Source organism: Cajanus cajan, chromosome 11 (assembly GCF_000230855.2).
Source record: "Cajanus cajan strain Asha chromosome 11, NIPB_CcT2T_4, whole genome shotgun sequence".
NCBI lineage: Eukaryota > Viridiplantae > Streptophyta > Magnoliopsida > Fabales > Fabaceae > Cajanus > Cajanus cajan.
In genome coordinates, this window is record NC_138527.1 from 21,474,224 (window position 1) to 21,491,688 (window position 17,465).

The following is a 17,465-nucleotide window of genomic DNA, read 5'->3' on the forward strand; positions in this document are numbered from 1 at the left end:
TGGTGCCACTCTGAATAAACAAGGTGCCTAATGAATGTGATTTACTTCCTAAGGCATGAGATCTAGGGAATCCCTTGGAAACTACTAAATCAAGTTCTTTATTTAACTTCTCCACAATTCCCTTTCTAACACCAATGTCAAACAGCACAATCACTATAAAGCATAATCATAATAGTAGCTTGCATAAAAATAGGCATCAAACATTTCAGCCAGTCACCACTCCTAGTAAACACCATCAGCAACACCTCTTGAAGTCAAATATGAAATTCAAAACTCAACACACAAACTCTACTACCAAAACAAAACATCAAAATAATCACAAACCTAAAACTCAACATGCTACACAATCGCTCTAAAGCATCAAAATAACACAAACAGAACTTCAACAAGATCAACAATCTTACATATTCTAAACATTCCAATCATTAAGCAACATTCAGTCTAAAATCAAGCAATTTTATGAACCAAAAACTCTTTACTACATACTATTTAACACAAAACTCAAAATTTTAAGCTAACAGTTAAACAAAACATGCTAATTTAATGTCTTTAGCTTGACAATTCCTGTATGATCATGGCTCCTTCAGATGAGGAATGGTGGTGAGTCTTTCAACCTCGCCCCCCAAATAGTGTTTGAACCTTTGACCATTCACTTCCTAGGTCCTTCCAGTGGCAGGATCTTCAAGTTCAGTTGCTCTATATGATTTGACAGATTTAATTGAGAAAGGGCCTGACCACTTAGATTTGAGTTTTTCAAGAAACAGTTTCAACCTGGAATTAAACAGCAAAACTTGTTGGTCAGGTTGGAAGTTCCTGTTCAGAATTTTCTTGTCATGGTATAGCTTAGCTTTGTGCTTGTAAGATCTAGAAGACTCATAGGCTTGCAACCTCATTTCTTCCAATTCATGCAATTGAAGCTTTCTTTTCTCCCCTGCTGCCTTCGAATCATAATTTAAGGCCTTCAAAGCCCAAAATACTTTATGTTCCAATTCAACTAGCAGATGACAAGCCTTACCATAGACAAGCTGAAATGGTGAGAACCTAATAGGAGACTTGAATGCAGTCCTATAGGCCCATAATGTATCATCTAACTTCAAAGCCCAATCCTTCCTAGAACTGGCTACTGTCTTCTTCAGGATTCTCTTCAATTCTCTGTTGGATACCTCAGCTTGCCCATTGGTTTAAGGATGATACGACGTATCTACTTTGTGCCTTACAATGTAGTGCCCCAGAACTTTTTGCAATTGAGCATTGCAAAAATGAGATCCACCATCACTAATGAGTACCCATGGTGATCCAAACCTGCAAAAAATATTTTTCTTCAAAAATTTTATGATAGTTCTGGCGTCAACTTTCTACACAGCACTAGCCTCCACCCATTTTGTAACGTAATCAACTGCCACAAGGATGTATTCATTCCCAAAAGATAATGGCAAAGGCCCAATGAAATCAATCCCCCAACAATAAAAAATTTTTACTTCCAAGATGTTTTGCAGGGGTAACTCATGTCTCTTGAAAATTGTCCCTGTTCTTTGACACTTATCACAGCTCTTGCAATCTTTGAACAAGGTTGGCGAATAAAATCCGGATTAGAGAACCTTTGCTGCTGTTCTTTCTCCATTATAATGCCCTCCATAGGGTGAGTTATCATAATGCTAGAGAATATCTCTAATCTCAGCCCCAGAGACACACCTCCTTAATAGACCATCAACACTTATCTTAAACAGATACGAATCATCCTAGACATAGTAATTAGAATCTCTAAAGAACTTCTTCCTTTGTTGCCAGTTATACTATTCCGGAACAACCCCTGCTGCTTTGTAATTTTCCATATCAGCAAATCAGGGTGTTTCACTCACTGCAAACATCTTTTCAACAGGAAAGTCTTCTAAGATTTCTTCTTCTTGACTAGTCACCTGCTCATTGACAAGTCTTGATAGGTGATCAGCAACATGATTCTCACACCCTTTTTTGTCTTTGATTTCTTAATCAAACTCTTGTAACAGAAGAATCCATCGGATCAATCTAGGCTTTGAATCTGCTTTTGTCAACAAATACTTGATAGCAACATGGTCAGTGTAAACAGTGATCTTTAAACCCACAAGGTAAGAACAAATTTTTTCTAATGCATACACTATGGAAAGTAACTCATTTTCAGTTGTTGCATAGTTAATTTGATTTTCATTCAACACTTTACTTGCATAGTGAATAACATGAAAAATTTTATCCTTCCTTTGGCCCAAAGCAGCTCCTATAGCATAATCACTAGCATCACCAATTAATTCAAAATCAAGTTTCCAATCAGGAGCTATGATTATAGGAGCTGAAACAAGCTTACTTTTTAATAGTTCAAAAGCCTGTAAACAATCATGATCAAAATCAAACTTGTTATTTTTAAGAAGAAGGCTACTGAGAGGCTTAGCTATCTTGGAGAAATCTTTTATGAATCTTCTATAGAATCCTGCATGCCTTAAGAAGCTTCTGATCCCCTTCACGTTGATTGGTGGTGGCAGCTTTGAGATGATATCAATCTTGGCTGGATCTACCTCTATGCCCTACTGAGAGACTTTGTGGCCAAGAAAAATGCCCTCTCTGACCATGAAGTGACATTTCTCCCAGTTCAGCACCAAATTAGTCTCTACACACCTCTTGAGAACAATGTTGAGATTTTCAAGGCAAACTTTAAAGGACGAGCCAAACACGGAGAAATCATCCATGAAGATTTCTATGCATTGCTCCACCAGGTCAGAAAAAATTGCAAACATGCAACGCTGAAAGGTAGCTAGTGCATTACACAATCCAAATGGCATTTTCCTATGCACAAATACACCAAAGGAACAAGTAAAAGCTGTCTTCTCTTGGTCTTCCGGATCCACAACAATCTGATTGTAACCTGAGTAAACATCCAGAAAATAATAGAAAGCTTGCCTTGCTAACCTTTCAAGCATTTGATCCATGAAAGAAAATGGGTAGTGATCTTTTCTTGTGGCTTGGTTCAACTTCCTGTAGTCTATACACATCCTCTACCCAGTTATAGTACGAGTGGGAATCAATTCGTTCTTCTCATTATAAATCACATTCATACCTCCTTTCTTACGCACGACCTGAATAGGACTAACCCAAGCACTGCCAGAAATAGGATAAATCATACCAGCCTCAAGTAGCTTGGTCACCTCTTTTCTCACCACCTCTTTCATTGTTGGATTCAAGCGTCTCTAAGGTTGGGCTACTGGTTTATAATCCTGCTCCATATGAATCTTGTGCATACAATAAGACGAACTAATCCCTTTCAAATCAGATAGGGTCCAACCAATAACACCTTCATTGGCTTTTATCACTTGAATCAATTTATCCTCTTGCTCATTTGAAAGCTGGCTACAGATTATGATTGGCTTCCCACCATTTTCTTCTAAGAAGACATACTTTAATTGTGGTGGAAATTTCTTCAATTCCAGCTTCACTGTCTGATCTTTTTCTTCCTTCTTCAATTCTTCCTTTGACTGAACATTGGTTGATGAGCTTTCACCTTTATTCAATGCATCAACCACATCCTGAACTTCCTTATCTATGACTTTATCCAACTCTTCATCAAACATAGACAAAGCTTTCTCCAATGGTGAGACATTCTTGAAATTGCCTTGAGTTTCCAGATACACGTCATCTAATACATCAATTCTGAAACAATCTTTATTGCCCTTGGGAAACTTCATTGCTTCAAAGACATTGAAATTCACCTCATCATCTTGAACTCTCACCTTCAGCTTTCCATCATCCATGTCAATAATAACTCTAGCTGTCTTCATAAGGGTCTGCCCAAAATCAAAGGAACCTCAACGTCCTCCTCCATGTCCATGACTACGAAATCAACGGGAAACATGAACTTATCAACCTTTACTATCATATCTTCCACTATGCCATGTGGAAACTTGATGGATCTGTCTGCCAACTGCAAGGTCATTCTTTTAGGTCTTACTTCCACTTCTCCAATCTTCTTCAGCATGGATAAGGGCATTAAATTAATATTGGCTCCAAGGTCTAACAGTGCCTTACCCACTGATAAATTGCTAATTGATACCGGGAGAGTGAAACTGCCTGGATCTCTGGACTTTTGAGGTAGAGACTTCTGTATAATAGCACTGCATCCTGCCTCGAGCTCCATAGTCTCTTCTTCAAGGACTTTTCTCTTCGTAGTTAACAATTCCTTCATGAACCTAGCATAAGTGGGCATTTGCTCCATGGCTTCAGTGAAGGGAATATTTATCTGGAGCTTCTTTATGATATCCAGAAATCTTAAGAACTGCCTTTCTTTTTCTTTCTTAGAAGGAGCATGAGGGTAAGGTAAGTTTCTTACAAGAACAGTTGAAATGACTTCCTTGCCCTTCTTTTTCTTGTTCTCCTTCTCCTCTCCATTTTTTTCTTTTATTTTCTCACTATCTACACTCTCATTTTTATTTATTTCCTCCTCATTCTTCTCACTCTCTTCCTTAACCTCCCTCAATTCAACATTTTCCTTCCTTTCATTTTTCTCATTTTTCTCACTCACTCCAACATCTCCACCAACTACCTTCCCACTTCTTGTTGTTATTTCTTGGAAATGCTCCTTGGGGTTGGTCTTGGTGTTGGCTGAAAATGGGCCTCCAGACATGTCAGCTAATTGTTTAGCTAGCTGACCTACCTGTACTTCCAAATTCTTGATGGAAGCCTCAGTATTCTTCAAGTTGTTCATAGACACTTGCATGAACTGGTTCAGAGTCTCCTCCAATTTACTATTTTTTTCATGCATAGAGGGATACACAGGCTGTTGTTGCTGTGGTTGTTGTGGTGGTGGCCTATTGGATGGTCCAGCTTCATTCCTCCATCCATATCCTTGGTTGTTGTTGTTTCTCCAACCTTGATTCCCCTGCATGTAATTGTTAGTATTATAATTACGGGAATTAAAATTACCTTCTTTCTATTGGTTTCCCACATAGTTGACCTCTTCTTCATTTGAGTTCTTAGAACAGTGACCATTGGGATGTTCTCCCCCACAAAAATCACATTTTAAAGAAGCATTTGATTGAGCTAGGGAAGAAGCAATAACATGAAGCTGTTGTGGTCTTTTGGCCATCTTCTTAGTTAGTGCTTCAATCTGTTGAGATAACAACTTGTTTTGAGCAAGGATTGCATCACTTGTACTTAGATCAAGAACTCCTGTTTTATGAGATTGGTGTCTTCCATGCTCTGCTTGGTGATCAGAAGATGCCAAAGATTCTATAATTTGGGTAGCTTCTTCTGGGCTCACAGTCATCATGGTGCCACTAGCTGCTGCATCCAATAACATCTTCACCTCAGGCTTGATTCCATTAATAAAGAAGTTAAGTTGAGCTATATCCTCAAACCCGTGGTTAGGACATTTTCTAAGCAATGACTTAAATCTCTCCCAAGCTTCACAAAATGGCTCGTTTGCACCTTGCCTGAAAGTTGTGATTTCTGATTTGGCCTTAATATAGTTGGAAGATGGATAGAATCTATTCACAAACTTGTTTTTCACATCACCCCAGCTTGTCAAACTTTGATTAAGGTGAGATTGTAACCAAACTTTAGCTTTTCCTGTTAGAGAAAATGGAAACAACCTCAAGTATACAACTTCCTCATCACCTTCAGGAATTCCCATAGTTCCACATAGCTCATAGAAATTTGACAGGTGTGAGTATGGGTCTTCATGATCTAGGCCAGCAAATTGTTGTGAGCTAACCAAAGTAAGGAAGGCAGGCTTCATCTCCATAACTCTAGAAGTATTTGGAGCTGCTATATTGGAGAAATGCCTAGGACCATGTTGTTGTGCGTAATCACCTAGGGTCCTTCTTGGAGGTCTGGTTGGTCCATGTCCACCATTATGAGTTCCTAATCCCTCTTCAACCATCTCTAATTCAAGGAATGATTGATTTGATGAAGTAGAAGAACTCGAAAGATCTTGCTATTATTTTTGGAGTCTCTCTAACTGTCTAAGCCTTCTTGTCCTACTGTTGTTCCTCCTTGTCGTTCTTTCAATTTCAGGGTCAAAATGTAATTCCTCGGATGGAGTTTTCCCTCGCATACAATTTCAAGAGGTCTGCACAGCAAGGTGAGTCCACAAAACACAACAAGACAAATGTATCTATATATTATAAATATTCACAGAATGAATTATTTACACAATTACAAAATCACAAGAACAAGAATTACTAAATTGCACCAAATCCTCGGCAACGGTGCCAGAAACTTGATGAGGTTTTGATAACAAACCACTTGGCAAGCGGACCAAGTTTCATTGTAGAAATACAGTATCATCCTCAAGGATTTGGGAGTTCAGTAATTCCTACTCTAATGATTAATAAAAGAGACGTTGATGAGGTTAGTATTGAACTAATGTGAAGTAAAATTGAAACGATTGTGTGAAAAATATAAGAACAATTATATGAAACAAGGGTTGGACCCAGGAGCACTTCCTAACTCTCAAATTTTCTTAAAATAAATATGATTTCAATTTCATTACCTCCACGTTCATTTAGTAATCCAACAAGATTCCTCAAAGTCGAATCCTAAAGTGATTAATCTAAAACATGATTCCTCTATGTTTGAGACTAACACTTTGCATTAAGAACAATGACTTGAACACAAGTGACTAACCATATCAAGTCTATCCCTAGAACAAGAGATGGTTAGGTGCAAGATACAGTTCAGGTTTTCAAAAACGTTTTCCAACAGGATTCAAAAACCAAATATTCATACAACGGTTGATCAAGCCGATATAAGCATTAAAAGTAGAATCAAGCACAAGCAATGAAAATGAAATGCATATATAGATTCAAGAAATAGAGGAGTTAGTAGTTACACTAGGACCAATCCTCAATGGGTTCAGCCACACATGGCCATTATAAGATAAGAGAAGTGAAAGAAGGGATTACAAAGTAGAAAATGAAGAAAAGAGGTTGATCTTTGTTCCCAAAGGATCCAACTTCCAAGTCTTCGTTCTTGCCTTGTTTTCTCCTCTTCGTGTGCTCCAAATCTTGCTTCTTTATCTGTTTTCGTCATGCCCCCTGTTTTCTCGATTTCCCCTTTTATATGAGCTTTAAAACAAGGGAAAAAAAGATTTTTCCTCCCACAGCTGCAGCTGTAAATCCACAGCTATAGTTGTGGAGAGTCCTTCAGGGTGAAGAATCCTCCAACGCTGCAACTGTGGTTTCGTAGCCATAGCTGTGGAAAATCCTTTAAGCTTAAGGAACCTCCAGCGCTGCAGTAGTGAAGCCACAACTATGGTCTTGGATCTCTGGAACTTTTGCTAGGTCCTGGGTGCTCCATGGCTTTAGTTGTGAGTCCGCAGCTTTAGCTTCAAATCTCTAGAACTTCAAAATTGCAATCCAGATTTCCACAGCTATAGCTGCAGAACCACAACTATAGCTACAATTTTCTGACCTCCTAATTCCTTCCCAGATTTCCACAGCTCGAGCTCCAGATCTACAGCTATGGCCGTGGATCTCTGCCTTCTCAAATTTTCTGCACAAATGGAGGGAATTCATTAAGATTTTGCTACTACTCTTCTACCCTTTTAGTATAACTTGATTCTTCCAATTTAGGGGGTAAAATAACATATATAAATATCTACAATTACCAAAAAGAGTACCAAAAGTTGAGTGTAAATGAAGAGTAAAAGAAACTCAACAACATCGGCCCCAACATTTTGCTTACCTGGATTATATTCAATAACAAAATCATAACCCATAAGCTTGTGCACCTACTATTGTTGCTTCGAAGTTTGCAATATCTGATCCATTAAAGGGTGCAAACTCTTATGGTCAGTACGAATGATAAAGCAATGTCCCAACAAGTAATGGCAAAATTTAGCAACCGCCTCCATTATTGCCAACATCTCAAAACATAAGTAGATTTAGACTGCATTCTATGAGAAAACATTTTAGAGAAAAAAGCAATAAGGTGTCCTTGTTGACTAAGAAAATCACCAATACCTGCTTTTGAGGCATCTGTCTCTAATTCAAATGGAATTGAAAAATTAGGAAGCACCAAAATAGATGCTTGTGTCATAGCACGTTTCAGATTGTCAAAAGCAACCTGAGTTGTATCAAACCACAGAAAAACATCATTTTTTTAATAAATCCTGCAAAGGAGAGGCTAATGAAGCATAACCTTTAATGAAACAATGATAGTAACTTGTGAGACCAAGGAGACCTCTAAGTTGCTTAAGAGCGGTCGGAACTAGCCACTAAAGGACCGATTCAACCTTATCAAGATCCATATGCACGCCTGAAGAGGAAACCATATGACCCAAATAAGTAATATGTTGTGTACCAAAAGCACATTTTGACAATTTAGCATGGAGTTGTTGCTCTTGCATAATAGACAATACCTTCTCTAAATGTTGCAAATGATCCAACCAAGATGCACTGTAAATTAGTATATCATCAAAAAACACCAAAACGAACTTGCGCAAAAAATCCTGAAATATCTTATTCATAAGTCTGAAAGGAAGTTGGAGCATTTGTAAGACCAAATGGCATCACCAACCATTCATAATGGCCTTGACGTGTGCAAAAAGATATTTTATGACGGTCTTCTGGTTTAACAAGCAACTGATGATAACCATAAAACAAGTTCAATTTAGAAAAGTAACAAGCACCATGTAATTCATCCAATAATTCATCAACAATAGGAATTGGAAAACAACCTTTAACTGTCATAGCATTTAAGGCCCTGTAATTTGTATAAAATTGCCACAACCCATCCTTCTTTTTTACCAAAATCACTAGAAATGAAAAAGGACTTGTACTATGTTGAATAAGCCCTTCCTGTAATAATTCACGAACAATCTTCTCGATCTCAGTCTTATAACTAAAAGGATACGGATAAGGCCTCACTTTCACTAGAAGAACATTCAGTAACAATGAAATTGCATGATCATGACTCCGCTACGATGGAAAACCATGAGATATGGTAAATACTAAAAGGAAATGTTGAAGGATAACCAATATGTCATAAGGCAGTTTCGAAACCAAATGGAGTAAAGGATCCTCTACATTAGAAGACATATGTGGCTGTAATTTAAAAACTGTTGAGATCGCATCAATATGATGAAGGCGACAATGGTGATGGTATTGCATTTGAGTAACAGAAGTCGACCTTTGAGAATCTCCTTGAAGCGTGACAAACTCTGGCCCATCAAAGAACTTAATTGTAAGTGTGTTATAATCTACCACATGAGCCCCCAATGTCGACAACTAAGAAGCGCCAAGAATTATTTCTGCACCTGAAACTAGTAAAAGAAAAGCAGATAAATGAATTGTATGACCCTGAATGGAAAGTGGAACCTATCTGATTCGAGCTTCACATGACAAGTAATGCTCGTTGCCCACCAAAACCTTGAAATCAAGTGCATGTCCAATTGGAAGTTGAAGAAATTTTGCCAATTGAGGTTGAATAAAATTATTTGAAGGCCCACTGTCAAGTAGAACCTGAACTTCATGCCCAAATAGTAACCCACGAAAACGCAAAGTACCCGGACCAAAAGCACCATGAAAAGTGCTATGAGATAAGTGATGAAATTCTGCCAGTGACTCTTCAACAATCGGAATAGAATCATCACACTGAATAAGTGGCGAAGTTTCTTGCGGCAAGTCATCTTCTTGGAGAAGAAATAAAAATTGACGATCTGGGTAGCGATGGTTAGGTGTAAATTTCTCATTACACGTATAAAAAAGGTCGCGGTCTCGTCAAATCTGCATCTCAGTGGCGGTCATGCACTTTACGAAATTAGAAGAAATGGGTGCTGGTAAAGCCTACATTTTTTACGTTGGAAACAAACCTGGCGTCGATGAATTTTGTAATGAAGGCAGAGGGGAATTAATCTGGTTTTGCGTCAAAGCCATAAAACGGTTCTTGGAATAGTGCGGAGTTGGTGTGGGCTTAGCATCATACAATTTTGCTAACACCACCGCCCTAACCAAAGAATTTGGCAATTAAACCATAACTTCCCTCTTTACATTTGATTTGAGACCACTGATAAAACAATCCAGTAATGCGGCATCAATTAGGCCTTCTACGTGATTCGCCAAGAAAGAAAATTTATGATAATAATTCTGGACTGAATCAATCTATTGAAGCTTAAATAAGGCCGCATGAGGCGAGTCTAATGGAGAAGGACCAAAATGCGCTTCAATTTCTTGCACAAGAGCCCAATTGGGAAGGAGATTCATCTTTTGAAGCATTTGAAACCAAGGACTGACATCTCCTTCCATATGGATAGCAGCGATGGCCAACCGTTGTGGTCCCGATGTTTGATATAGTAAAGAACTATTCCATGCGAAATAACCAATTGAGTGGTTCGGAGCCATCGAATTTATGGAAATCCAACTTCATAGAGTGAATAGGCAAATTATTATTCGAAACCCCTCAAGCAACATCCGTACGACCCACACGTTCCAAATTACATGAAATTATGTGAATGGAACCATTCGTGAAGGATCGTGAGATGTCATAAAGGAGTTCAATTTTTGCTCCAACATATCAATACGTAAAGAACTTGCTTGTTGAACCATAACATGCTCTTAGAGTCGCTTTAATTCTACAGTTATTTCCTTCAAACGAGTATTTTCAGCCATTGGGAGGACAATGAAAGCACCAAATGTTGCAATACTACAAGACCAATGTTCAATAAATTCACTCAATAAAGATAATATAGTCTATGATTTATTATTGAAAGTAAAGTTTACAACTAGTAATACATAATTATCGAAATAGAGAATCCAAGTCAGACATGACATTGGCCAAGAAAGAGAGAATAAACATAATTCAGAAAGAAAGTACAAAGATACAAGTTACACACCTCACAATACAGTTACTATGTATTATATATAAAATACATATTAGAGTTACTAATCATTAACCATTCTTATTTTTTTGTTTCATTGATCAGCAACTTCCATGTTTTGTGCCTCTCACACTTACTACGTCTTGGGTTAGATATGTTATTTTTGTCCCCACTTGCAGTTATCACAAAATCCACTTCAAGTAAACAGATCTGTGCTTATATATATATATATTTATATATATAATTGATGTAATATATATTTTAAAATATACTAAAATACAAATACTTTGATTACTTTCAAGTTGTTCAATTTTAACAAAATTTGATATAAACATATAAAGTGAGATAAACTTTCAATCTAACGGTTGGATTTACAAAATTCACATTTAATATAAATTTATTAAATAATATAATACTTAGTAAAAATTACACCAATATTATTATAACCATCCTCTCTCTCTCTCTCTCTTTTATATATATATATACTAATATATAAAGGGGATACCCTTTTCGGTAACCACTTTGGTCTCCACTTTTTTAGACCATTATACCCTTTTATTTTAGAAAATTAGAAAAAAAATATTTTTTAATCAAATTTAAAAACTTGAAACTAATGAATCTATATTAATATATAAAGGAGATACCACTTTCAATAACTAGTTTTGATTTTCATTTTTATATGGACCATTTTATTTTTTGTTTATTTTTCAATAACTATCTTTTTTATGAGTAACTTCTCTTTTTTTTCTTATTTATTTATTTTTTTTCTTTTAATATAATGCAGGCACGGATTGCCTTTTTCAATAATTATAATGGTTTCACATGTCACAAATGGACCATGGTTTCTCGACATTACATTTTAAGCGTTCTTATGTCTGGGTTCTCTTTTGTTGTTCTCTTTCGTCTGCTTCTTCTCCCTTCGATGATCAAAAGGCGGCACAGAAACAACACCAGAACAACGCAAAGAGGATGAAGAACACGCACAGGTGCAAGTAGAACTTTTCATAAATGGATTGATTTTGCTTATCAGATACAATACAGGCACAAAGTGCCTTTTCCTGCTAGTATATATAAGGAGGGTTCAAACGATACCAATGTAACTTTTATTAAGTGTTACACCACTCAATAACTTTATATTAAATAAAAATTTTGTAAATCTAACCGTTAGATTGAAAGTTCATATCACTTTATATGTGTATATCAAATTTTGTTAAAATTGAACAATTTAAAGGTGATCAAAGTGTTCATATTTTAGTATATTTTGAAATGAATATATTACGTCGATTTTGTTTTATAAGAATGAAGTATCAAATCATCTTGGATTAATATAAAATTTTGTATATATGATCTAAGTGATATGAACTTTCAATCTAACGGTTGGATTTGCAAAATTCACATTTAATATAAAGTTATTGAGTGATGTAACACTTAGTAAAAGTTACACCGGTATCATTTGAACCCTCCTATATATATACTAGCAGGAAAAAGCCACTCCGTGCCTACATTGTATTAAAATAAACAAAGGATAAAATGATTAAAAAATAAACAACGGATAAAAAGATTAATGTAAAAATGGAAACCAAAAGTAGTTATTGAAAGTGATATCCCATTTATATATTAGTATAAAAGTATAGATTTATTAGTTTCAAGTTCTTAAATTTGATTAAAAAAATTTATATATTTTTTATAATAATAGGGTATAATGGTCAAGAAAAGTGGAGACCAAGGTGATTACCAAAACGGGTATCCCCTTTATATATACTAGCAGGAAAAAGGCACTTCGTGTCTGCATTGTATTAAAAATAAAAATACATAAATAAAAAATGAGAAGTTACTCATTTTTTATTTAAAATCCTTCTCGCGAAATAAATAATAGAAAATATCAATGGAATAAAAAACAAAAAAAAATGGAAGAATTACTTTAGTAGAAGTATAGGGAACCACAAAGTGTTGGATCTTAATTTTATTGCAAAATGTTGATACTCCAAATGCAAACAAAGCATTAAAAATAACCTAAAAACCAAAGTCAAAACTAAATTATTGTCATTTATTAAAAAAAAATACATTTTAATATATTGATTTATTCTTATTAAATAATAGCATTCTCATTTAATAAGGTAACTGTCTCAGACCATTATTTGATACATATTTCAATGGTTAAGTTATTCAAAGTGAAAGCAATGCCATTTGTACTGAAAGTACAACCACCCTTAGTTCTTCGCAATGCAATATCATAAAGTTGTCAAAGAGGAAATACCTGTACTATCCGTACTGCAAAGCCGAGCTCCCAGCTCGGCATCACAGCGCATGGCGACCTCGGATACACGCTATGTGACGTCAGCTCGTCACTTAAACAGATTATAACTGATCTCGGGCCCAAGGCCCAACGAAACCCTAATTCACACTAAGGTACGTGCATTACTTATACGAGATTCCTACTCATACAAACCCTAACTTTGGCATCATAGTCTCTTTTGTAGGTACCACCCCCATCTTGAAGCACAAAACGTACCCGTGAAGGAGGCTCACAAATCTTACCCAGCGGATCATCTCTACCACAGATCTCCGGTAAGAACATTTGGCGCCCACCATGGGGCCGATCAAGACAGCTCTTATCGGCCACGCTTATGGTATTCACCAGAAGCCATAGTAGACGCGCAACAGACGACGCAAATCACACAACTACCATGGATAACGAAGCCATATTGAGGAGACTAATCGACCAGGTCGAACAGATGCGGCAACAACACGACGTCGATCTGCGAAACATGGGTGCCCATCACGAAGCTGACCTAGCAGCGATGAGGACCGCCAATGAAGCTGACCTAGCGGCACTACGTGCCGAAAATGAGCGAATTCGCGCTCAGCTCCCTCGACGCCCCTCTGATCATCAGCCTCAGGCGAGCAACCTCCACAAGGAAGAAGGACATTTGGTCTCCCAACCCCGGACCGCAACTAGGGCACCGACCCCGCGACCTGCCACGCATCGGTCTCATGCACCGACGAACAAGTCGGCCCACGAAGTCAGCAAGGCCCCAACTCAGGCCACGGGGGGTCAAGCAACCTTCCGCCGTCATCCTTTCGTGGATGGCATCATGGAGACACCACTCCCTCAAGGATGGAAACCTCTCCACCTCGATCGCTATGACGGCACGACGGACACCAATGAGCACATCGACCTGTACACAACACAGGTAAACCTTTACACTAACAATGATGCTATTTTGTGTAGGGTTTTTCCAACCTCGCTCAAGGGGGCCGCGCTCAACTGGTACACCCAACTTCTCGCTGAGTCGATCGACAGTTTCAGCATTCTGGTCAGGCGATTCACGGCGCAATATGCAACGAGCCGGCCTCACCACATCACTTCAGCCGCCCTGGCCAGTCTCAGGCAGAACGATGACGAGCCACTCCGGGCGTTCATGGAGCGATTTGCTGCCACCTTGGTCAAGATCAGAAATCTGAACCCCGAGGTCGCCCTGCATGCCATGCTCATGGCACTCAAGCCCGGGCCCTTCGTCGACAGCCTATGTCATGAGGCTCCTCGCGACATGGAGGAACACTCCGCATTCTGTGACCAGGTTCGCGGAAAGGGACCAATGAAGCCAGAACAGGGTCACAAGGACAAGGTCAAAGTCAACAATGATAGCCAGTTCAAGAAGTCGGCTAGGGCAAACAGAGGGGGGAGATATGACTTCTATACTCCCCTGAACACGCCCCGAGTACATATCCTGGAGGAGGCCAGTAACAGCAACCTGCTCACCCTGCCACCGCCAGGTCACACCCCCAACAGTGCCGACAAATCCAAGCACTGTCGGTACCACAGGAATCACGGTCACACACTGAGGAGTGCCACACACTCCAAGACCGTATTGAAGAACTCATCCAGGCAGGCCACCTTGGCCAATATGTCCAGCGACAGCAGGGTCACCGAGGAGGCTATGGTGGATGAGGACGAGGCAGAGGTCGTGGTTCAGGAGCTCGCACGGACCAACCCTCTAGCTCTCAGCAAAATGTTGGCAGAGTAATGCAAGCTGAGGTAAGCTAAGAAACAGGATTGGCTCCCCTACGGGGAGTAATCAATACAATTACAGGTGGTTTTGCAGGGGGAGGTGCCACCGGCTCGGCCCGGAAGAGACATCTGCGCTATATCAACAGTGACCATTCTGCTACCTCGGCTTCGCACCAAAGTTCACCGCCGATCACCTTCACCGACAACGACTATGCTGACGTCAGTCCCAACCAGGATGATCCCATGGTCATAGCCGTGAAGGTAGCCAATTGGCAGGTGCACAAGACACTAATAGACCAGGAGAGCTCGGTAGATGTCTTGTATTGGCCGACCTTCCTCAGGTTAGACATCCCCCACTCTCTCATCCAACCTCACACAGAGCCCCTAGTCGGTTTTGCAGGAGAGCGAGTGCACACTTGGGGATACGTGGACTTGCTGACCACCTTCAGAACCTCTCTGGACACAAGGAGAATTATGGTCCGATACATCCTTGTGGAAGCCAACACCTCTTACAACATCATCATTGGGAGGCTGACGTTGAATCAGCTCGGAGCTGTGGTGTCCACTCCACACCTCACCATGAAGTTCCCGGGAAGTGACGGTAAAATCATCTCCGTCAAAGTAAATCAGAAGACAGCTCGGCAGTGCTACACCGAGAGTCTGAAGATCTCCTCGTCTGGCGAGCAAAGCAAGAAGGATCCCCCCACCGTGGCTCACATCACCCACGTGGAAATTGATGACCTCGATCCGAGATCCGACTCCCACGACGAGAGGCCAAGCCCCATTGACGAGCTTGACGACCTCCAGATCGGGAAACTTCCCGGGCAGTGCACAAAAAATAGCACGCAGTTGAGCCCGAATTTGCGACAGCAGCTCGAAGCTGAGATTCTTCAGAATGCCGACCTCTTTGCCTGGTCTAGCGCCGACATGCTAGGTATAGACGCTGACTTCATCTGTCACAGGTTAGCGATACACAAGGAGGCAAGGCCAGTGGCCCAGAGGAAGAGGAAGGTCGGCGGTGAAAGGCGGGAGGTCATCATCACCGAGACACAGAAGTTGTTGAATGCTGGCTTCATCCGTGAGGTCAGATATACCACATGGCTGGCGAATGTGGTCGTAGTGAACAAGAGCTCGGGGAAGTGGCGCATGTGCGTCGACTACACCGACTTGAACAAAGCATGCCCCAAGGACTCATACCCTTTGCTGAGCATTGACAGGCTGGTCGATGGAGCGTCAGGGCACGCCCTCCTCAGTTTCCTTGACGCCTACTCCGGGTACAACCAGATAATGATGTACCCACCCGACGAGGTTCATACGTCCTTCATCACCGACCACGCCAACTATTGCTACCGGGTGATGCCCTTCGGTCTCAAAAACGCAGGGGCAACCTACCAGCGGCTGATGGATAAGGTTTTCCACCAGAAGATCGGGCAGAACATGGAGGTCTATGTCGACGACATGGTAGTCAAGACCACCTCGGCCACAGACCACGCTACCGACCTCGTCGAGGTGTTCGCCCAGATCAGGAGGCACAACATGTGCCTCAACCCGGAAAAGTGCGTCTTCGACGTCCAGGGAGGCAAGTTCCTCGGTTTCATGATCACTAGCCGAGGAATCGAGGCCAACCCCGAGAAATGCAAAGCCATCATCCAGATGCAGAGTCTGCAAATGGTGAAAGAGGTCCAACGCCTAGCTGGACGATTAGTCTCACTGTCCCGTTTCATCCCCAGACTCGCGGAGAAGGCAGGGCCGATCTTCACTCTGCTACGGAAGCCAAAAGACTTTCAGTGGACGGATCAGGCGAAGAAGCTTTCCGAAGCTTCAAAACCTTCCTCATGACTCCGCCAATCCTACAGAGGACGGATCACAAAACCGACCTCCTTCTCTACTTGGCCGTAGCAGAAAGCGCCATCAGCGCAGTTATAGTACAAGAGCACCAAAAAGTGCAAAACACCGATCTACTTCATCAGCCGAGTCCTCCAAGACGTGGAAAAGCGGTACCAAATGATCGAGAAGCTGGCACTGGCACTTGTCACCTCAGCTCGGCGCCTCCGACCCTACTTCCAGAGTCACCAAGTGGTAGTCAAAACCGACTACCCGATCAAGCAAATTCTGCGAAAGCCCGAGCTCGCCGGACGGATGATTGCGTGGTCAGTAGAATTTTCTGAGTTCGGCATCCAGTACGAAAGTTGCGGACCCCTGAAAGCTCAATGCCTGGCCGACTTCGTAGCCGAGCTCATGCCTACTACCACCGAGGAACCCTAGGTATGGACTTCACACGTTGATGGGTCCTCCAACTCTAAGGGTGGTGGTGCAGGTATCATATTGGAGGGGTCAAACCAAGTCACTTTGGAGCAATCCCTCAAGTTTAGCTTCAAGGTGACCAATAACCAGGCGGAGTATGAGGCACTCCTCGCAGGACTAAGGCTAGCACGCGACCTTGGAGCTCAAAGAGTGAGTTGCAACAGTGACTCAAAGCTCATGGTGGAGCAACTCAGTGGGACGTACCAGGCAAAGGACACTCTTCTATAACGGTACTTCCACGTCGCATCCCACCAGATCTTGTCCTTCGACGAGTTCACCATACAGCATGTGCCGCGAGAACAAAACACC

The 17,465-nt window shown here is 40.6% G+C and overlaps 2 protein-coding genes across 2 annotated transcripts; both read right to left on the reverse strand.

The window, feature by feature from the left end:
• Positions 1-656: 656 nt before the first annotated feature.
• Positions 657-1,621, reverse strand: LOC145953430 (uncharacterized). The gene is made up of 2 exons (XM_083067385.1): positions 1,479-1,621; positions 657-1,152 (listed from the first exon to the last, which is right to left on the reverse strand). The coding sequence occupies exons 1-2, from the start codon at positions 1,619-1,621 to the stop codon at positions 657-659; spliced, it is 639 nt and encodes a 212-aa protein (XP_082923511.1).
• Positions 1,622-3,799: 2,178 nt separating this feature from the next.
• Positions 3,800-5,902, reverse strand: LOC109815867 (uncharacterized). The gene is made up of 3 exons (XM_020380686.2): positions 4,976-5,902; positions 4,439-4,900; positions 3,800-4,315 (listed from the first exon to the last, which is right to left on the reverse strand). The coding sequence occupies exons 1-3, from the start codon at positions 5,900-5,902 to the stop codon at positions 3,800-3,802; spliced, it is 1,905 nt and encodes a 634-aa protein (XP_020236275.2).
• Positions 5,903-17,465: the final 11,563 nt, after the last annotated feature.